The sequence below is a fragment of the Hyperolius riggenbachi genome, chromosome 5 (assembly GCF_040937935.1).
Source record: "Hyperolius riggenbachi isolate aHypRig1 chromosome 5, aHypRig1.pri, whole genome shotgun sequence".
Taxonomy (NCBI): Eukaryota; Metazoa; Chordata; class Amphibia; order Anura; family Hyperoliidae; genus Hyperolius; species Hyperolius riggenbachi.
Genome location: NC_090650.1, coordinates 40,862,450 through 40,885,892, shown reverse-complemented (window position 1 = coordinate 40,885,892; position 23,443 = coordinate 40,862,450). Strand labels below are relative to the sequence as shown.

The window sequence follows — 23,443 nt, the reverse complement described above, 5'->3', positions numbered from 1 at the left end:
GGGGGGGGGGATTTGTTAGGATACAGTGTTCGATAACCTCAACCTACTGGATAGGAGGCTGAATGAAAAGACCATAAAGACGTAAGGGGTCTAGGACTCTGTTGGAAAGGGGAAGATGAATATGAGAAGTGGGTTTAGAATGGGGAGGGGAGCCTATATTTCCCGGGGTACTGAAGCGGTAGGTCCCATAATCAGGGATCTATTTAGTACTGTGATGCACCACCAGTTCAAGGGGGCATGTAGTCTGGTGAATATAGAGACCACGATCCCCAGATTTTATGGTATTGGGTTTCAATATCTCTCAATGAAGCTGTCATTTGTTCCATTGTCTTCATCCAGTTGATTTTAATTTTAATGTCTGAAATATTAGGGGGGGCTATATTCTTCCAGGCTGATGCTATTGAAAGCCTTGTTGCAGTTAGGATGTGGGTGATTAGGCGCATAGAAAACTTGGTGATTCCGGGGATAGGTTTGCCTAATAGTAAGGTGACTGTGTCCAGTGGGATAGAGATATCTGTGACTGATAATATCAGGTGGCAGACCTCTTCCCATAGTGGGGTGATTACAGGACAGGACCAAAAAATATGTTCGAGAGTGCCTTTGTGGGAACATCCTTTCCAGCAGGTATCAGGTGTATTAGGGTAGATATTTGCAAGAACTTCGGGGGTCAGATACCATCTAAATAAAAGTTTATATATATTTTCTTTGATTTGCGTGCAAATGGATGAGTGCTTAGCATTTTCCCAGATATCTTCCCAATCTGACTTGCTTATATTGATTGAGAGAGCTTTTTCCCATTTCTTCATATAGAGGTGGGAGGCCTCTAGAGTGTCTGAGTTTGATTGTAAGAGAGAATATATCTGGGAAATTAAGCCCTTTTGATGTCCCTTATGAAGACAGATTATTTCAAAGGCGGTGAGGGAAGGTAGTGAAGTTACCCCCTTAGTGTGGCTGTTAAGGACATGGGAAATTTGGTTCGCTTCCATGATTCCTGAAGGGGAGAGGGGTATTTTTTCTCTTAGTGAAGATAGTGTAATAAGTTTCCCAGAGGATTATTGCTTATTTTTACTCAATTTCTCTCACTGACCCATAAGCAATTAACACTTTCTCCTGAGTTTTCTCCCAGGAGATAATATTTCATCTTCTGTTTAGAATAACTTTTCACCACTCTGAAATTGAAAAAGTAGTTGGAAAAGTATTATCAAACTATTTTAAAGAGAATCTGTAACTTTAACAAGTGCCCCTGGGGGTACTTACCTTCTGAGGGGGCAGCCTCTGGATCCTATTGAGGCTTCCCCCGTCCTGCTCTGTCCCATGGTGGTCTCGTTTGGCCGCTCAGAACAGCAGCCATGTAAATATTTACCTTCCAGGCGCCAGCGCAGGCGCAGTAGCGGCTCTCGGCTCAGAATCAGGCGGAAATAGCCGATCCCAGTCGTGTCCGCTCTACTGCGCAGGCACAGATGGCTTGTGCCTGCACAGTAGAGCGGACCGACTATGATCGGCTATTTCCGCCTGATTCTGAGCCGAGAGCCGCTACTGCGCCTGCACTGGAGCAAGGGAAGGTACACATTGCAGGCGCTACTGCGCCACAGCCTGACAAATTGTCAGCTGTGGCTTATGAGGGGCCAAGCGAGACCACCATGGGACGGAGGAGGATGGGGAAAGTCTCATTAGGGTCCAGAGGCTTCTCCCTCCCAAGGTAAGTACCCCCCAGGGGCACTTTATAAAGTTACAGAGTCTCTTCAAGTATTTTCTTGCTTGCTGGTGATTAAAAAGTCATTTGATTGACACGTTTGAAAATATCACCTATGAGAAAATTCAGGAGAAAAAGTTAATTGCAAAAAGTTAATGGCCAATGTCTCTTAAACTTCTTATGACTGGTACACACCATACAATTTTCTGTTAGATTTTTCAGTTAAGGTGCGTACACACGCACTACCAGCGGCAACGACGGGTCCGCCGGACCCTCCCGCTGGGCGGTCTTTTAGCTGACAGTAGTGCGTGGCGGACTGATAAGGCTGTTTCTGAACAATCTGCTCAGCGGATCGTTCATAAAGAGCCTTATCAGTCCGCCGATAGTGCGTACACACGCACTACTGTCGGCTAAAAGACCGCCCAGCGGGAGGGTCCGGCGGACCCGTCGTTGCCACTGGTAGTGCGTGTGTACGCATCTTTAGATTTTTCAGTTAGATTTTCTGCATTAGATTATTTTCTGTAGAGACTGGTTATTATCTCTGGTGCATTGTCTTCTGGTTATCTCCTGCTGAGTAGAACAATGCCTAATTGCTCGGCACATAGATGGTTAGATAGATTATTTCCAACATGGTGGAAATTATCTATCTGATAGGTAAATCTAACAGAAAATCTAATCTAACAGAAAATTGCATGGTGTGTACCTAGCATTACACTTTAGTGTGAACACCTCAACAACAGGTAATTCACAATGTAAAAATGTCATATGCTCTTTAACTACTAACTAACTAACCCCATTGCAAAAAAAGGTATTTCTGCAACTTACCGTACATGGGTACACAAACAGAAATGAAACCTCAAACTCAATTCTAAGGGTGCCCATACATTACATGATTTTTCAATCCGATCATAATAATCAAATCTGGCTAGTATCAATGGCGGCCTGCTTCCCCCAAGTGTATTTGGCACAAACCCCCTGTGATGAGTTTCGCAGGAGCACTGACAAGACACCTGAGGATGGGGGGGGGGGGGGGGGGGGTAAAAGTGTGGAATTGATTATTAAATTCTGTCTCCAGGCAAAGATATGAAAATACCATCTAAAAGCTTACATGTGTTATGATGTTACTTGTTTGATTTAAGTGAGGCCTCTAGTAAAAACAATTTCCTGTCTTAAATATTTGATCTGAAGATGCCATTTACAACATATATGGCTTTGTGGATCTGAATTTTGTTATTCTGTTGGTCAGATTGCAAGGGGGCGGGGCACAGACTTAGCTTGTCCGAGAAGATTGCAGCCTATAGCAATGACAGTCTGTGGGACAGGAAGTGGCCAGTGTCTGGGCTGTTGACCAGTTTTATTTGCTATCAGCTGACCAGGGAGCTCAACAGACAAAAACAACCCCTGCAGTTGAGAGCTGCACAGGACTAGGGACTCGTTTTCTATAAAGGTAGAGGATCAGCACAGCAGCCAGGCAGGGAACATTTTTAAAACATTTTCCTTTTGTTGTCTCAAAAGCTTTACAATTTCTTTGAAATACAAAGAAGAATTAAGTATTATTATTATTTTTCCTTTGAAGTCACCTGTAAAAAATGAGGAGATGAACCAGTACGACCCCAGGAAAGCAGATGTCTGGACCCCCAAGCCATGGCTGGAGAACAAAGGAAACCTGGTTCTGGAGGTGTGTTTAGCTGCTAAGGGTAACAATGGTTAATTTGCATATATTCAGCAGTGATGCATTGGGAGACATCTCAAGCTCACTCCAACCTGAATTATCACAAATTCCTTCTATTTTAAGAAAGCAAACTTTTTTTTTCTGAATTTTAAGCTAATAGTGGAGACGCTTGAGCAGTAATAACATAAACGTGGAAAATGAAACGTGATTGATTATTCCTGTGATACAATGACAGCAGCCATGTTGTTTGTAAACATTACACAGAGGCAGGCTTATCTGCATCTTGAGCAAAAAAACTTAATCCCTCCTCCCCTCTGCCTCTGAAACCTCTGGCTAGTAATACCTCCCCCTCCTGCCCAGACTGAGCTCCCATGAGCCCTTGCTACTGTCTGAAAGTGCCTTGGCTCTCTGAAAATCTGTGGGCGTGGCTTGTTTAGTTTATAGGGAATTGGAGTATTAAAACAAAAACAAAAAAGTATTTGGCTTGAGGAATGCCCTATAAGCAATAGGAAAGGAACACAATTATGCAATGAGTAAAAGTTCATCTCGGATCCACTTTAAAGTAAACCAGAAGTTAAAATAAACTTAGGAGGTAAATGTATCTGCACAACTAATCCTAAACAAGCACATTTCTGGAGTCCCTGATTCTGATTTAAAGAGAAACCGTAACCAAGAATTGAACTTTATCCCAATCAGTAGCTGATACCTCCTTTCTTGTGAGAAATCTTTACCTTTTCACAAACGGATCATCAGGGGGCTCTGTATGGCTGATATTGTGGTGAAACCCCTCCCACAGGAAGCTGTGAGGACCATGGTCCTGGCAGTTTCCTGTCTGAGAACCTTGTTGCATTGTGGGAAATAGCTGTTTACAGTTGTTTCCAACTGTCAAAAAAGCAAGCAGCATCTCCTTCCACTGACATCACTTGCCAGCAGTAAAACAGTAAAAATGTCACCATGTGATAGATGTCAGAATGTAAATCAGGGAGAGGTAAACTTTTACAATTGACAAACACTGACTAAATCATTTATACATCATTATCGGAAAATGAAGCACTTTTTTATCACATTATTTTCACTGGAGTTCCTCTTTAAATTTTAAGGATTTTTACTTATCCGGGGCTTCTTCCAGACCCCTGTAGACTGTCAGCGCCTTTCAGCGCCTTTCTATTGTGCTCGGTCTCCTTTATTGTACTTTTGTGAGGTCCACAATCCAGCTGATGTGCGGGCAGGGGCGTAACAATAGACCCTGCAAGAGATGCAGCTGCAGGGGGCCCAGATGCCACAGGGGGCCCTGTCCTGAGAGACTGACAACTAAGGGCAAGGAAAGAGAAAACTTTCTGCTCTCTGCACAATTGTTCTAATAACTGCATCTGCTCAGCCACTGATAACAAATCATATAAAGTTTTGTAGACAAAGATTTGTAGACTGTCCCTATTTAGTGTACAGGGGAAGGGGGCCCCATCCAAAGTTTTGCAGGGGGGCCCAGTAATTTGTAGTTATGCCCCTGTGCGCGGGCCATTACACATGCACTGTTTTGGGCCACCCACCTTCTCCATCGCACTCCTATAACTAGGAGAGTTCTGCACAAGTGCAGTTACAGTCTTAACAAACAGTACATGCGCAGAACGCTTCAGACCACAGGAGCACACAAGGCCAGGACCGCACATGCACATTAGTCTGTGGCTGACCGAGTCACAGATTTAACGAGGGGCTAGAGGACAGTAGGGCATTGTGGTGCATCGTAACGGCCAAATTGTAACACAGAACGTCACACTGCAATGCAAAAGCAATGTGACGTTCACTCTGCGGCAGTTGCGGTCTGATGGAGTGCGGTATCACAATGCGCCGCATGCTACGCGTTTACCGCATAACTCCAGCATTAACAGTACAGTAAAGCATACTTTTCATTAACTAAATGCTTCACTGTTTGCAATGCAGAGTGCGGATTAGGTTCGGAACCAGTGGTGCTCATCCAATATTCAGATATCCGAACTACCCAGATAATCCGAACTTTTTCAGTTAAATGACCTCGTATCCGGATTCCGGATATCTGGGCAAATCCGGAATGCGGTATCCGGATTCGCATCGGAATCTGGATAGGAATTCGGTTATCCGGTCGCATATCCGAATCCGGATACTGTAACTAAGGAGATGACGTCCATGAAGTCATTGAGCCAATCAGAGGGCTCCCAGCCTAAGCCCTAGCAACCAATCACAAAAGAGAACCCTGGCCAGCCCCTCCTGACCTCATTGAGGCAATCAGAGGGCTCCCAGCCCAAGCCCTAGCACCCAATCACAGAAGGGGACTCTGGCCAGCCCCCCCCTGTATATAAGGAGGGCTGCCATGATGAGAAATCTCGTCCTTGCTTGTGACTGCTCACTGAGAGACATTCTCCACTGCTGCTGACTATCACTACACTATTGTTCTATTGTTTATTAGTTAGCTAGCTTGATTTCCTTAAGTGACAGTCAGAGTCTGTGCTGCAGGCCTGCAGCAGCTGCTATTAGGTCCTGTGTCTGTGTGTGCTGTGCACAGAGACCAGGCCTGCTGCTGGCCAGCTATTAGCCTTAGCTACAGTACAGGTTAGGGAATAGGATTACTGTGTTATTGTGTAGTTAGTACTGCAGTGCTAGTTAGTTGTTAGATTAGTACTACTTTGTTAGCTTACTACAGATTACTACAGTGCTGCTGTGCTGAGCAGTGTCAGTGTGACAGTTAGACAGTTAGGCCTCGATTCATAAAAGCAGTGCGATAAAAAAAATCTGGGAGGGAAAATACCGCACTCGGTATTTTCCCGGTCTGTGTGCTAATTCAAAAGGATTTTCCCAGCTGCCTCTGAAGTTCAGTAAATTACCGTAGCCCATTGAGCGGTAGAGATGCGGCGAACATCTCTGGGGCTTTTACTACTTCCGGGTCGCACTGACCCGGAGTAGTACGCCTGCGCTGCCCGGCGGAGCGCGTCCTTGATCGCGCTCCTGTTGCCGGACACTCTCTGCGCATGAGCGTGACGTCGTTCATGACATCACGCACACGCGCAGAAAGTGCCCGGCAACAGGAGCGCGATCTAGGACGCGCTCCGCCGGGCAGCGCAGGCGTACTACTCCGGGTCAGTGTGACCCGAAAGTAGTAAAAGCCCCATGGATTTGGAGATGTTCGCCGGGGAACAGTTCGGGAACCGTTCGCCACATCTCTATTGAGCGGTAGAGCAGAAGTGTAGCAGCGGTAGAGCAGAAGTGTGGCAATATCTCTTTTGCCCTGCACAGATGACTCACACAGACTTTCACTGCACAGATGACTCACGCAAACTTTCCCTGCACAGATGACTCACACAGACTTTCCCTGCACAGATGACTCACACAGACGGCTCTCTGCACAGATGACTCACACAGACTTTCCCTGCACAGATGACTCACACAGACTTTGGCTCTCTGCACAGATGACTCACACAGACTTTCCCTGCACAGATGACTCACACAGACTTCAGCTCCCTGCTCAGACTTTCGGCTCCCTGTACTTTGCATTGTTAACACCTCACCAGAGGTGTCGGTAACTATCGTCAGGCTTACCACTTATTGGAGGCTTTATGAATTGACATTTGCTGACAATTTACTGACATGTGTTGGAGGTAACTACAGCCAAGTCGGTAATTTTCCTCACTGCTCTGTAATTTCAGTTTTTCATGCGGTAACAGCCTTTATGAATTGACACATTGCTAAGTGCTCTGGAAAGTCTGGTGTTTTTAGCATTATCGCATGCAGTAATGCAGTAATGCTTTGTGAATTGAGGCCTTAGTGTGCACTGTCTTCTCCTCTGCTGTCTGTCACTCCGTGCTGATTTGCGTTAAAGTCCAACCCCGATTTTAATAAAGTACAAGTACCCCACATCATCTGTCTGTTTCAAAATTTTTATTGAAATTTTTGAATACAGTTTACAGAATACAACGCATAAACTTATACAGAACAGTTCAGACGGGTCAGGGGGGGTAGCGGGTATCCCCCAAGGTTCAAGTCATCTCAGTATGCTAGCTCATGGCATCATACATACTCTTCTGTAATGTCCACGGGTGAGATTCCTATAGTTGGATGTTATTCTGACCACTTTTATATTGATTAGGTAGGTCATGGCCCCTCCAACAGACAAAGGAGGGGAAAGAGTGGAGGGGGGGCGGAGGGGGGGAAGAAGGGTAAGAAAAACAGACAAGGGGGGGGGTCAAGGTCTAGACTCCAGCCTCAACCGAGGGTTAGGGCCTTCTCAGAAGTGCTGGGTAGATTCTTAGTTTGAAGTTGAGGCAATGTAGTGGCTCCATGTATCCCAAATTTTATGGTAAGCTTCAACCCTATCGTCTAATATGCTGGCCATCTGTTCCTGGACCATGTACGCAGAGACTCTGCGTTTCATCTCCTCAAAGGAGACAAATTGGGTGCGCCAAGCGCGAGCCACTGTTTGAGAAGCCGCTCCCAAGATAAAGTGAGCCAGAGTATTCTGGGGTTTAGTGAGCTGGGCTATTTTACAGTGTAAAAGCGCCGACCATGGGTCTTTAGTGACCTGCTTGCCAAATAACGTTTGAAACATTCTGTAGATCCTGGACCAGAATCTAGATATCATAGGACATGCCCAAAAGATATGCAACATGTCTCCTTTAGATTGGCAGCCTCGAAAACAGTGGCCCGATTCATTCCCGGGAACATGTCGGAGCCTGGCAAGGACCCAATACCACCGGAGTAGTACTTTATAGGCTGATTCTACCAAGGCTAAATTCAAGGAGAGTTTAGGTACTATATTCCAAATCGCCTCCCATTCCTCTTTGGGTTTAGTGCACCTCAGGTCAGACTCCCATCTGGCTACATACGCATGACGAAACGACAGAGGCGGGTCATTGAGCTGAGCATATAGATCTGAGATAGTCCCTGTGGCAAAGGGTTCAAGGGCACAGAGTCTTTCAAATCTGGTTAAAACAATTGGGAACTGGGCCTGCCGTGGAAAGAACGATTTCAACCAATGTTTTATTAGTAGATATCGGAATTGTTCCTTGTTTGGAATTTGATATTTTCCTCTTAAGTCTTCCCAAGACAGTATTCCTGTACTGTTAGTTAATGATTTAACTTGCTCTAGACCCTGCTCTCTCCACCATCTAAAGCTGCTCGGATTATCAAAAGCTGGGGTGAAGAGGGGGTTGTCAATAATGGATAGTAGAGGAAGGGTGGGCGACATCAAGTTTCTAGAGTAGCGGACTGCGTCCCACACTGACAAGCAGTGCCGCAGTGCAGCGCTCAAATTCTGAGGGCGAGATCGCTTGTGTAGCCAGATGGGGGTCTGTACAGACTGAGGGGCGGCTGCCGGTATATCGAATAGAGTCCACGTCGGCATCTTAGAGCCTTTGTACAGGTCTATGAGGTGGGTTATTTGGGCTGCCTGGTAATAGTTGGAAATGTTCGGGACCCCCAGACCTCCGTCTCTTTTGTGCGCATACAGAGTCTGCTTACAGACCCTTGGGCGGGAGTTATTCCAGATGAAGTTGTTTAGTTTGCACTGCAGCATTCTGAGAAAATGGGGGGGAACCCGGACTGGCAGCAGCCTAAAATGATAGAGCAGCTTGGGGAGGAGTGACATCTTGATGGAATTGATCCGACCCAACCAGGAGAGACCATAAGAGGACCACTGGGATAACGATAGTGTTATTGCCCTAGCTAAGGGATAATAATTATATTGAAATAGTGTATCGTAAGAGGCAGTCAGCTTGATTCCCAAATAGTCCAGTGCAGGGCCCGGCCACGTGAAATGGTAGCGGGTTTTGAGAGATTGGCAGGCCTCTGGAGCTAAAGTGATGTTGAGTAATTTAGATTTTTTAGGGTTTATCTGAAGGCCAGAGACTATGGAGAATGTGTTTAAAACCGACATTAGCTCTGGGATGGTGATTTGGGGTTTGGTAATAAAAAGTAGCAGATCGTCCGCAAATAGGTTTAGTTTATGTTGGATACCCGCTAGCTCCACCCCCGAGATTCCACCGTGCTGACGGATGGCTGCTGCTAATGGCTCCATGGCCATAATGAAGAGAATGGGCGACAGGGGGCAACCCTGCCTGGTGCCCCTGTGGATTTTAAATAAAGGGGAAGAATGGCCTGCATAGTGTATGCTGGCTGTTGGGTTAGAATATAACATTTTTATCCAGGAGGTGAACGGGCCCCCCAACCCCCATTTGTCCAGCACCGCATATAGGTACTCCCATGAGACCTGGTCAAAAGCCTTGTATATATCAAGAGAAAGGCATAGACCTGATATCTTCCTGGAGTGGAGTAGTTCAAAAATTTGGATTGCCCGTAGCGTGGCGTCAGAGGCTTGGCCACCCGGGACAAACCCCACCTGGTCCTTATGAATAATATCTGCCAGGAATCTATTGACTCGGGAGGCAAGAATTTTACATCACCTGTCTGAAGCAAGCTGGCGCTGGCAGTGGTCAGACTCGGAACACCAGAACCCCCTCTGCCACTCCTGCCGACACTGAGGCATGTTGAGGCAGCCAGTCCTCAGTGGCCTCCTCTGCTCCCTACACCGCTTCTCATGCAAGGAAAAACGCCGCCAGACCCTGTTGGGCAAGTCTTTCCCTGTTGGCAAGAGGGGGACATGAAGTGGCTGGGAATCACTATGCCTGCGTTACCACCCTTTACCACCACAACCTCCTGGCTCCTCCTGATTAACTATTACTAACTAAGCCGCCTGGTTCACAATTTTTCTTACAGCCGTGGTACCAACGTAGCGTGCCACATGCACGTGCCATGTACCACGTGCCACATACACATGCCACGTCCGGCATGCTCCTGTCACACGTTACACCTGCTGCTGCTGCATTGCCCTGCTCCTGCTGCCTGTGCAGCTCCCACCGCCAGGGTGCCACAAGCCACTGATACCACCTATATTAAACGCAAAACACAATTGCTGCATAATTTTTTGGAGGTGTCTGGGCTGAAAACTATGATGTTCCAGATGTGTGGTTGGACTTTGGACACAATGGGCTTGATTCACAAAGCGGTGCTAACTGTTAGCAGGCCCGTCAAAACCCCCTTGGCCCGTAAAAAAAAAAACATGATGCTACATGCCTCATTTACCCTAAAAAACGTTTTAGAAGCAATTTAAAGGCCACTTTCTATCTGGATATCCGAATCCGACCGAATATCCCGGATAATGGGTTTGGATATCTGATTCTATTCGGATTCCGGAACGTTCGGATCCAGATATCCGATTCAGATCCGGATATCTGGTATCCGGATCCAAAATTAATTCGGATTTTAAAAAGGGGTATCCGAGCACCCGTTTGAAACAGCTTTCCCATTCCATTCATTGTGTTCCTGGTGTTACAGGGAACTCAACACAACTCTCACTGTGAACCTCCCAGCCTATTGCCTGGTACACACCATGCAATTTCTAGTCAGATAGACTCGTCAAATCAGTCATTTCCGACAGGTCCGATCTTATCTCTTATCAATTTTGTACAAAAGTGATCGGAAAATGGATCAGAAAACCGATCGAAAATCAGATTGGACCTGTTGGAAATTATCGATTGGACCCATCGATCTGATGTTGTACAATAGCAGGGGTGTGTTTTAAAGTGGACCTGAACTCTTGCACTGGACAAAAGGAAATCAGAGAGAAATGCATCCTGTGTGAATTTAGAAAGTTTAGCCTGTCTAATTCCCCCTCATCTGTGACTTATCACAAGTTGTAATGTGATCTCTCAGCTGTGTAAGCTGACTGCTATGGCAAAGCAACTAATTGGTAAACAGAGGATGTTAACAATATGTCTGCTTCTATGAAAGCAGGAAGTGAACACGCTGCAGATTTATTGCAGCATTTGTTTCAGCTGTAACCAAAAAAAAAAAATGTTTTTCTTTAAAAGTTATTATGCTGTTGCTTATCTTTTAGAACAGAGAGGAATTCTGAGTTAGGGCTGGTGCACACCAGAGCGGTTCTGGAGCGTTTTTTAAAACGCTTGTAGGGGGGAAACCGCTTGGCTAATGGAAGTGAATGGGATGGTGCACACCAGAGCAGTTCGTTTTTTCCACAAACGCAAACTCGGGGCTGCTGCAGTTTTTAGATTTCTGAGACGTTTCTGCCTCAATGTAAATTATAGGAAAGTGGAAAACCGCTCTGAAAAGCGCTATATCAGAGCAGTTTTTCAGGCGTTTTTGTTACAGTAGCTGTTCAGTAACAGCTTTGCTGTAACAATATATGAAATCTGCTACACAAAAATGCTCCAGAAAACGCTAGGCGTGTTTAGAAAACCTCTCATGCCTAGAATCGCTCTGAAAATCTGCTTCAAAAACCTCTAGCGGTTTGTGGATCTGCTAGAGGTTTTTGGTGTGCACTGGCCCTTAATGGCAAAGAAAAAGTACCTTAAAGAGGATCTGTAACATCAAAAGATCCCCTGGGGGGTACTCACCTCGGGTGGGGGAAGCCTCCGGATCCTAATGAGGCTTCCCACGCTGTCCTCCGTCCCTCGGGGGTCTCGCTGCAGCCCTCCGAGAATAATGACGTCAATATTTACCTTCCCGGCTCCTGCGCAGGCGCTCTGACGGCTGTCGGCTCCGAACTACACGGAAATACCCGATCGCCGTCGGGTCTGCTCTGCTGCGCAGGCGCAAGTTTCCGGCGCCTGCGCAGTAGAGCGGACCCGACTGAGATCGGGTATTTCCGTGTAGTTCGGAGCGAAAAGCAGCCACAGCGCCCCCGCTGGAGCCTGCAAAGGTAAATATTGAACTGACAGTCGGCTCTGTCGCCGGCTGTTCGGAGGGCTGCAGCGAGACCCCCGTGGGACAGAGTACGGCGTGGGAAGCCTCATTAGGATCCGGAGGCTTCCCCCACCCGAGGTGAGTACCCCCCAGGGGATCTTTTTGACGTTACAGAGTCTCTTTAATCTGTTGCCTGCTGTGACCACAGATCACAAGATGTTTGTAGTGAACAGCGACCCTTTTTCTCTGGGGTCCGGCTCAATATATCCCATGAGCTCAGCACATGAAGTGGTTGGCCTTGTACACAGCTATGTACAGCCTCATTAGTGGGAGAAAACGCAGCTTACCATTAGGCCTTGTCTACTCTGGATGCCGCATTACCGGCCATAGCTTTCTGTTTAGAATGTGAACAATGGCAATACTGTCACCACTGCCCTCCGCTGTCACTTCACTCAAGCATGGAATTTGATTTCTTATTTACAGTGAAGAATATTTTGGTAGGAGAAAGTTATTTTTAAATGTTCAAACCTTTGAAGTCATGCTATAGGACTTTCCTCCACTCCGATATAATTGTGAGGGTTCCTTTGTTTTGCAATGTAGAGGTCGTTATTCTTTTTTTCATCAAGTGGAGGAAGTTGTTCATGGCTAGAGCTACTAATTAAAGGACAACTGCAGTGAGAAATACATGGAGGCAGCCATATTTAATTCCTTTTATACAATGCCAGTTGCCTGGCAGTCCTGCTGGTCTGTTAGGATGCAATAATGTGTGAATAATGCCAGAACAAGCATGCAGCTAATCTTGTCAGATTTGACAATAATGTCAGAAACACCTGATCTGCTGCATGCTTGTTCCGGGTCTATGGCTAAACGTATTAGCGGGAGAGAATCAGCAGGACAGCCAGGGAACTGGTATTGCTTAAAAGGAAATAAATATGGCAGCCTCCATATCCCTCTTGCTTCAGTTGTCATTTAATTACTTTAGTGACTCTCTTCTGGAGAGTCTAATGGGGTTTTCTAGACAAACTCTGTGGTTTTGACCAGCCAATGTTAAAGGACCTCTGTCGCGAAAATCTTAAAACTTAAAACATATGTAAACATATACAGATAAGAAGTACATTTCTTCCAGAGTAAAATGAGCCATAAATTACTTTCCTCCTATGTTGCTGTCACAGTAGGTAGTAGAAATCTGACAGAACCGACAGGTTTTGGACTAGCACATCTCCTTATGGGGGGTTCTCAGGGATTTCTTTATTTTCAAAATGCACTTAGTGAATGGCAGTTGCTCCGTCCAACTGCCAAAAAAATGTACGGTGAGCAGGGAAGCTGGCCAGCATCTTTGTATAAATCCGTTTCAGGGAGTGCCTTTATAAAGAATAAAGGCCTTGCTGTGAATCCCCTATGGAGAGATGGACTAACCCAAAACCTATCGGTTCTGTCTACTACCTACTGTAAGTGACAGCAACATAGGAGAATAGTAATGTATGGCTCATTTTACCCAGGAAGAAATTTACTTCTTATTTGTATGCGTTTTACATTTTAAGATTTTCACAACAGTTCCTGTTTAAAGTGGAACTGTAGATTTAATAATAATAATCACAGTGTTTCACGTACCTGGGGCTTCTCCAAGCCCCCAGCAGCTGTCCTGTCCCGCGCCGCTCCTCAACGAGTCTCCGTTCCCCCGCCGCCACTCGGTCCCGTACCTTGACTTGTAAGTCGATGCCAGCACGGCTCTGGCCAAGCGTATCCTTTCTTTGCGTTCCCCTCTGCAATAGCCGGGAACGCGAAGAAAGGATATGCATGGCCAGAGCCGCGCAGGCGCAGTGTCCCCGTGGGCGAAACCGAAAGTAGCTGGCGGCGGGCGAACAGAGGCTTGTTGAGGAGCGGCGCGGGACAAGATGGCTGCTGGGGGCTTGGGGAAGCCCCAGGTAAGTGAAACAATGTGTTTATTAGGAATCTACAGTTCCACTTTAAGGTGCCCATTAACAGTAAATCTTTAGAGGACAATCTTTTTTTTTTTTTTTTTTTTTTTTTGATTATTCAGATTGTATTATATAAAAACAGAGATTGGTGGTCCCAGTTGGTCCTTTACAATCACATTATTGATGGTTTCCTTAAAGAGAATCTGTAATTAAAAAAAGTGCCCCTGGGGGGTACTTACCTCGGGAGCGGAAGCCTCTGGACCCTAATGGGGCTTCCCCCGTCCTCCTGTGTAGCCTCCATCCAGCGCTGGCTCCCCTAGAGAAATGGCCACCATAGATCCATTGCTGGGTCCCACCAAAAAATCCAATACGCCCAGGTGCGGTAGCGCCTGCTGTACGCAGCGATATTTTTATATATCACAAATTTTATATATCGCAAATGTTATATTTGAGCACAAGCACAGTACCATCTTCCCACTTGGGCCCCCCCTGCAGCTGCATCCCTTGCAGGGTCTATTGTTACGCCCCTGACCTCTAACACCCCAAAACCACCACCATAGTCACCTATGGGGGGGGGGGGGTCTTCTACTTACTAAGTGGACAGTCACCATACTTCTTGCCATTTTGGGTTTGATCCTCTGCGCTACAACCCATCACACAGCATCCCAGAGGCCACTGGCGCAACCCAACCTGCTGAGAAAATCCTTGCTTGGCATCGCTGTAAAATGTTGGACTAGCAGTGTGTCCCTTACGCTTCTTCAGGCTGGCGCAACCTTTGTAATCTAGAAAATTATATCTCTTTTTACTGCTTTTCAAGAGGTCATGGGAGCAGATCTATAGGTCACGCAGGTATTTGCCTTCATGATAGAAACCGTGCCCTGACCTGTGTGGCAAAGACCAGGCATGGCTGTGGTCTCCTGTGTGGGGGAGGGGAATTGCCAAACATCCTGTTCAGTTAATAGAATGTTTGTAGACCTGGTATTGTTTGTTGGCACTGTGCTTTTGCAATGGAATGTTGCCAAGAGATAAACGAGCTATCAGTCCTATAGACAGGGATATGGTTCCAGTAGTCCCTCCCCACCTCAGCAGGAAGTAATATCAGCAATGACTTCCTTCGTTGTATGGTATGTAGACTACATGTCGTCCCTCACAGGAACCATGCACACTCTTCATCTGTGATACCGTTGGTCTGGTACGAAAGAGAACATAGGGTTGTTTGTTCTTGTGGTTTATTTGATGAGAATGACTGTATGTTGCCATGTAGAGAGGAGTGTCCTGGAGTACATACTTGAAAGACAAAAAGAAAGACAGAGAGCCCAAAATAATTTAGTAAGTTAAGCAGTAAGATGGATTATACAGTGGCGTAGCTAAGGAGTTATGGGCCCCGATGCAAGTTTTACATTGGGGCCCCAAGCACTCTGTACATAACAATTGATAAGGCGCACCAAAACCTGCCAATGGCAACTACAGTGTCAGAGGTGCAAGAAGGGGATGGGGAACAGTTTGTTAATGATTACCACTATGCAAAGTATCTATAGAAGTGATTATTCTGAGCACAGAACCAATAGAGAGCTAATACTGCAGTTAAAGAAGGGCCCTTGGGGCCCCTCTGGCTCAAGGGCCCTGATGCGGTTGCAACTTTTGCACCCCCTATTGTTATGCCCCTGGGATGATAATAGCACAAACATTTGGCTACTCCCAAATAAGAGTTGCCAACCTGAGACTCATAGGGACTACTAGCTCAGTCTCACTTGGGTCAAGGAGGAACCAGGCTTGTTCTTACGGCTAAAAATGTGGGTTAAAAACCGAACCACTCCACTCAAGGTTGATAAGTTAATATAACAAGGTAATTAATAGTATATAATAATAATATTAATAATATAATTCATATTATATAATAACATTAATAATGTAATTAGATAATATTACAAAATAATTAAAAACAAAGGAGGAAAGAGTGCACTTATCTCTGGAGAACCACAATAGCCGTAATGAGGCAAAAAGATTATTGATTTCGCCAGCTAACACTCCCGCTTCATTATCATTAGCGATTTATAAGGCGCCATCATCTACCTGTCAAGTGGCAGCCTATTGGGCCAATCAAAGCATGGGATCATATCCTAGAAAGCCACTGGACCTGACAAGTGGAGCGACCGCGAGTTACAAGGAGCGCGTGTAAGTTACTGCACTAACGCAGCATAGTGTGCGCTGAGCTTGCAATTCCCTCATTAAAGAGAATCTGTACTCTAAAATTCTTACAATAATACCATTCTATTCATTATGTTCTCCTGTGCCCCTCTGTGCTTGTCCCTGCTGCAATCCTGGCTTGTAATTGCCATTTTAGGCAGTGTTTCCAAACAAAAGACATGGCTTCTAACTAGAGTGTGATAGGCTTGAGAGTAGCTCAGTCTCTGACTCATACAGAGCTTGGAGAGGGTGTGTATAGCTTCTGCCAACGACAAGCAGTGCAGCACATTCCACACATTCCAGCCTCAGCTGACAGAGGAGAGAAGATTAGATCATATAACAGAGAAAACACAGCCACTGTGCAACTAGAAAAGGCTGCAGTAACACAGACCACATTAGAACAGGTATAGGAACTTATAGGATAGAAAAAATAAGGCTGAAAATGTTGTTACAGAGTCTCCTTAAAGAGAACCTGTACTGAGTAAAAATATTTAAAATAAACACATGAGGTAACTTCAAATGAACATTACATAGTTACCTTGCCATCAGTTCCTCTCAGAAGCTCACCATTTTCTTCTTACAGTGATCCCTTCCAGTTCTGACAACATTTTGTCAGAACTGAAATATATCAGTTGCTGCCAGTTATATATCAGTTGCTGCCAGTTACAGCTGAGAGGAGAACTGTGTCCATGTTTCCCTATGGCTCAAGTGGGCAATGTTACAGTTTAACTGTGTGCTGACCAGGAAGCTGTTATGGTGTAATGGCCATTTTCAAACTGGAGGACGGAGAATTCCATTGATCACGGTGGACAAACAGGATGCAGGAGAGGAAAAATAGATTGAGGAGTAGACTACACAGGAGGTAAGTATGACTTGTGTATGTTTATTTTGTCTTTTAATCTTCACTTCAGGTTTTCTTTAAGCTGCACTGCACAGCTTGATGAAACAAGCCCCATGTCTGCTCATGTCCAAAAGAATCAAAGGGAGAGAGACAGTCATTAACCTCCCTGGCGGTAAGCCCGACCTCAGGTCGGGCTACGCGCGCAGGAGGATTTCTCAGGCCCTGCTGGGCCGATTTGCATTTTCTTTCTGTACACGCAGCTAGCACTTTGCACGTGTACTTCCCGCTCCGCGCCGATTCGCCGCTATCCGCCGCGCCGCCCCCCCCCCCCCCCAGACCCCTTCTGCAGCCTGGCCTACCAGCGCCAGGCAGCGCTGAGGGGTGGATCGGGACTCCCCATGACGTCATGACGTCGATGACGACCGTCGCCATGGCGACCGGGGAAGCCCAGCAGGAAATCCCGTTCTAAACGGGATTTTCTGCTTCCACTGATCGCCGGAGGTGATCGCAGTAGGTAGAAGGATGCCGCTGCTCAGTGGCTATCATGTAGCTAGCGCTAGGCTAGCTACATGACTTTAAAAAAAAACTAAAAAAAAAAAACAGTGCTGCGCTGCCCCCTGGCGGTTCTAATTGACTGCCAGGGAGGTTAATCTAGTATATGGATGTGGAACTCCAGTCCTCAAGGGCTGAGGTCCTCGCACAGTTTTGGCACAACTCAAATTAACCACTTAAAGAAAACTGGACGAATATATTTGTCCAGTGTTGTTGTGGAGAGTGCACTACCTGTTTGTTACTAAATGAGGCACATGTGGTACCATTTTAACTGTGACGAGTTGTAGAATACATTTTGGTGTGTCTAAAAGCTGTGACCCACGTCACATGAAAAATAGGTAGGGACAAACTCAATCAAACATAAAAAGTCATTTTCAGAATTATGATGATAGTAACAAAAAGGTTTCTGTACCGTGTTAGCCAAACAAATTATATAGGTAGAAAAAAACAATGTTTTGTAAAAAATAATACCTTTTAATGGCTAACTGACTAGATCCCAGAAAGCATGCATCATGTAACTCTATCAGTTAGCCATTAAAAGGTATTATTTTTTACAAAACGTTTTTTTTTTACCTATATCAGAATTATGATCAAACTTGGGAAAGTTTTAGCAACACTACAAGAGACATATGTGGTATCATTTTAACCATGGTAAGTAGTAGAATAGAGTTTAAAGAGTTTTAGGGTTGAGGCGCATGTCTCTTGTATTCTTTTTAGTCACAAACTGAATCAAAAGAAATTAAATTTTCGCATATTCTGTACCAAAATAAAAGACTTGTAAAATGAAATCAAAGTTACCTTAGAAAACTGGCTTTTTTAAATATGTATGCCATGAGAGTATATTACTATTATTTTTGAAAATAAGGTCTTGAAATCATCGATAGTGTACAATGAGAAAGCAAAAAACTGAAAAAAGACACCTTTATTTCCAAATACAATATTGTCACCATACATAGGGCTAGAAACACAATCTAAATGTTGCAATAACCAGGATGGATGAGCTAATAAAATTAGTGGGTTTAACTCATAGAAAGCACTGTTTAATGTAAAGCTATAGAGGATGTAAATGGAGAAATAGTTCCCCCCCCCCCCCCCCCCTTATTTTCCCTTTAAAATACATAGAAAATAAGATGATTACTAAACAAAATTATCACACACTAAAAGCCTAATTTGTCCTAAAAATACAATATATAGATCATTTAGCTGTGATAAGTAGTAGTTAGGTTATTGGCGAATTAATGGGAGCAGCGCCTAGATATGAAAATTGCTTTTGTCCTTAAGTCATTAATTAATAGGACTGAATCAGGAAAGGTGTTGTTCATCAAGTAGAACACATTTCTCCATTTCTAACGCCATCTCAAACACTGGAATGGATATGGCCTTCAAGGACTGGAGTTCGACACCTACAGTATGTGTCGAGAGTTGAGGGCCCCAAACAAATTTTACTATATGATTCCCTTTAGTTATTCATCAGTCAGCAAGGTGGCAAAACACAAATGTAATGTAACATCAGTGTTTTTACGGTGCATCTAACCAGTGTTATATCATTAGTATTAGTAATTTCTATGTGTTTTCATCAGAAAATGGATTTACAGCTGAGCGGTTACACCCAGCATCCCAACAACATGGAAGAACCCTCTTACTATGATATGCTAGACTGGGACACCATCAACATCTCCCACCGGAAGATGGACCTCTTCCCCAATTGGCGTCTGCCGGTGAGGGTGGCCCTCTGGTTATCCTTGGTCGTTTTTGTGTATACGCTTCTCAGAGAAGTCATTCATCCATTTGTGATGTATAATAAGAATGAATTCTGTAGAATTCCGATACTTGTGGTCAACAAGGTCTTGCCCGTTGTGGCCATCACGCTGCTGACCATGGCCTATCTGCCGGGTATATTAGCCACCGTGATTCAACTGCACCGCGGCACAAAGTATGAACGATTCCCATCATGGCTGAACACGTGGATGCTAAGGCGCAAACAGTTTGGACTCCTGGGCTTCTTCATTGCAGCAATGCATGCCCTCTATAGCCTTTCTTACCCTATGAGGAGGTCCTACAGATACAAGATGCTGAACTGGGCCTTTGAGCAGGTATTGTAATACAATCTTGTGGTCCATGATACCCTTCCAAAAAACATTGGGAATGTATATGTTATGGCCAGATTCCGTCAGAGTGATATGATACGGGGAGTGGAGGGACAAATGTGAAGCCTTGAGACGTTAGAGGATGCTGGGACAAAATGGGGCGGGGCTGGGGAAATGCAGATGCCGCCGCTGAACCTTGCTGTTTTGCCCTTTCTTCGGGACTTGGCTGGTGAGCTCTCGTCAGAACTTGACCTGCCAGATAACGAAGTGGCCAGACTTTTGGATCTGGCTGTTACATATATAACCAGTACAGTGTGTGAGCTGAGTAAAGTGTATTATTAGCATTGGGGAAGAGTCTCCCTGAGGAGTGAAAGGGAATTGAAGGTGGCTTACCTTTAGGCCTTGTTCACACTAGCAACCCAAGCCATCTACGTTGCCGTGCGTTGTGCTGCAGATCCCATTACTACAATGAATGGATCAGCGTTAAATTTGGCCAAAAATGTGTGCAGCAGTGCGATATCCCCGTTTATGATACTCAACCCAGTAAAATTACTTTAAATGTAGATATCCTGAATGATTTACTGCTTTCTACTTTAGTTGTTAGGACAGCAACAGCACAATGTGTAAACGGCAAATTGATGTATAAGTATGACCACATGACCTCCCAGTGGGTGTGTTTGGATAGCGTGGAAGTTGGAGGTTCATTCCCGGTCTTATGCTAGGCATACACGGCTCGACCGCAGGCTTATCAATCGAGCTGCTGATGGCTCAATTGATAATATCGATCCGCTGGCTCCGAGCTGTGATGTGCCGGCATCGAGCCGCTGGCTCGATACTGGCGCATAAACGTGCCGTGTATGCCCGGCATTAGTTTGAGTTTGTGTGGCGCCATTGGCCATGGTGCTTGCTCTTGTGGTTTACCTCAATTCCATGCTTACTCCACTCTTCACAGGGTAGGTTTTGCCTGTCTGTGTGTGATTTTAATAAACTTTTGATATCTCCGTGACATTCTGTAGTTCCTGTACTGTCGCTGGGTATTGTGGACTGGCTGTAGCCCCTGTATTGTCACAGTGTATTCATACCTCCCAACATTTTCTCATCAGAAAGCGGGACACTTAGGCCACACTCCCAACATACCCTAGTCACGCACACCGAAACCATTTTTAATTAATATTAATCCCTAAAACTAAATTAACAATGTGGGGAGGAGGGAGAGGGTGGCCGTGGGTGGGGAGAAGGTAAAAACAAAATGATCGAGGCGCCAGCCGCACGATGTGGGATGGGTGGCCGCCATTACATTCCTCCCTCCCTTCCACCTAATGTGCCCCCAGTGTCCGCCCCCCCCCCCTGCTTGCAGAGTAAAGTGCGGAGCAGGCTGTCATTTAATCTTACCATTGCTCCTTGCGTTCCAGCATCTCATCTGGCTCTTCTCGGCTTCCTGATTCCTGTGACGTCACAGGAAGAAGGAAGCCGAGAAGTACCAGATGCCGGTATGCAAGGAGCAATGGTAAGATTAAATGACAGCCTGCTCCGCACTTTACTCTGCAAGCAGGGGGGGGGGGGCACCGGGGCAACATTAGGTGGAAGGGAGGGAGGAATGTAATGGCGGCCACCCATCCCACACCCCGCATTGGTGCGTCTGGCGCCTCGATCATTTCTTTCCCCCTCTCTTCCCAGCCGCCCGGGACACAAGGGGGGGCAGAGTGGGATAACGGGAGGGCCAAATCGGAACAGTCCAGCAGGATTTGGGACGGTTGGGGGCCTGGTGTAGCCCCCATACTGTCACAGTGTTTTGTGGACTGTCTGTAGCCCCCGTACTGTCACCGTGTATTGTGGACTGTCTGTAGCCCCTGTACTGTCACAGTGTATTGTGGACTGTCTGTAGCCCCTGTACTGTCACAGTGTATTGTGGACTGTCTGTAGCCCCTGTACTGTCATAGTGTATTGTGGACTGTCTGTAGCCCCTGTACTGTCACAGTGTATTGTGGACTGTCTGTAGCCCCTGTACTGTCACAGTGTATTGTGGACTGTCTGTAGCCCCTGTACTGTCACAGTGTATTGTGGACTGTCTGTAGCCCCTGTACTGTCACAGTGTATTGTGGACTGTCTGTAGCCCCTGTACTGTCATAGTGTATTGTGGACTGTCTGTAGCCCCTGTACTGTCACAGTGTATTGTGGACTGTCTGTAGCCCCTGTACTGTCACAGTGTATTGTGGACTGTCTGTAGCCCCTGTACTGTCACAGTGTATTGTGGACTGTCTGTAGCCCCTGTACTGTCACAGTGTATTGTGGACTGTCTGTAGCCCCTGTACTGTCACAGTGTATTGTGGACTGTCTGTAGCCCCTGTACTGTCACAGTGTATTGTGGACTGCCCCTGTACTGTCACAGTGTATTGTGGACTGTCTGTAGCCCCTGTACTGTCACAGTGTTTTGTGGACTGTCTGTAGCCCCTGTACTGTCACAGTGTTTTGTGGACTGTCTGTAGCCCCTGTACTGTCACAGTGTATTGTGGACTATCTGTAGCCCCTGTACTGTCACAGTGTTTTGTGGACTGTCTGTAGCCCCTGTACTGTCACAGTGTATTGTGGACTATCTGTAGCCCCTGTACTGTCACAGTGTATTGTGGACTATCTGTAGCCCCTGTACTGTCACAGTGTTTTGTGGACTGTCTGTAGCCCCTGTACTGTCACAGTGTATTGTGGACTATCTGTAGCCCCTGTACTGTCACAGTGTATTGTGGACTGTCTGTAGCCCCTGTACTGTCACAGTGTTTTGTGGACTGTCTGTAGCCCCTGTACTGTCACAGTGTATTGTGGACTATCTGTAGCCCCTGTACTGTCACAGTGTATTGTGGACTATCTGTAGCCCCTGTACTGTCACAGTGTATTGTGGGCTGTCTGTAGCCCCTGTACTGTCACAGTGTATTGTGGACTATCTGTAGCCCCTGTACTGTCACAGTGTTTTGTGGACTGTCTGGAGCCCCTGTACTGTCATGGTGTATTTCCTGTTTCACAGGTGAAGCAGCAGAAGGAAAGTAGCTGGATTGAACACGACGTGTGGAGGATGGAGATCTATGTGTCTCTGGGAATTATAGCTCTCGCTATCTTAGCCATATTGGCTGTGGCATCCATTCCATCCGTGGGCAACTTCCTGAGTTGGCGAGAATATCAGTTCATACAGGTACTGCCAATTTTTCATTACTTTTAAAGAGAACCCGAGGTGGGGTTCTGACAATGCTAGCTGCACACAGAGGCTTGGTCTGCCTATACAGCCCAGCCTCTGTTGCTACCCAGATCCCCCCTAAGTTCTCCCTGCGCTCTGCTATCCCCCATAAATCACAGCCACGCTGTCGACACGCAGCGTGTCGCAGCAGGCTGTGTTTACTTTTGGACTGTCAGTCTGCTGCTCCCCTCACCTCCTGCATAGCTCCGGTCCCCGCCCGTGTCCCTTCCCTCCCCGCTGATTGTAGGGAAGGGACACAAGCGGGGGCTGTAGCTATGCAGGAGGCGGGGGAGTGCCAAGACTGACAGTCCAAAGGTAAACACAGCCCGCACAGCACGGCTGTGATTTATGGGGGACTGCAGAGTGCAGGGGGAACTTAGGGGGGATCGGGATAGCAACAGAGGCTGGGCTGTATAGGCAGACCCAGCCTCTGTGTGCATCTAGCATTGTCAGAACCCACCGCGGGTTCTCTTTAAATTCTAAAATAATACATAACAACAAAGTGTAAGGATGTACTGTGCATTGTTTACAATCCAGGCCTTGTT

At 46.1% G+C, this 23,443-nt stretch overlaps 1 protein-coding gene across 5 annotated transcripts in view; it reads left to right on the top strand.

Moving 5' to 3' along the window:
• STEAP1 (STEAP family member 1) overlaps nt 1-23,443 on the top strand; it is a 46,210-nt gene that overhangs the window by 5,286 nt on the left and 17,481 nt on the right. The window contains exons 1-4 of one of the 5 annotated variants that reach the window (XM_068238573.1): nt 3,093-3,140; nt 3,270-3,371; nt 19,169-19,681; nt 22,692-22,856. In XM_068238573.1, the coding sequence (XP_068094674.1) occupies nt 3,291-3,371; nt 19,169-19,681; nt 22,692-22,856 (759 nt within the window). In that variant the 5' untranslated portion in view covers nt 3,093-3,140; nt 3,270-3,290. Of the gene's footprint in view, nt 1-3,092; nt 3,165-3,269; nt 3,372-19,168; nt 19,682-22,691; nt 22,857-23,443 lie in introns of those variants that run through there. The other 4 variants (XM_068238572.1, XM_068238574.1, XM_068238570.1 and 1 more) reach the window with 4 other exon arrangements.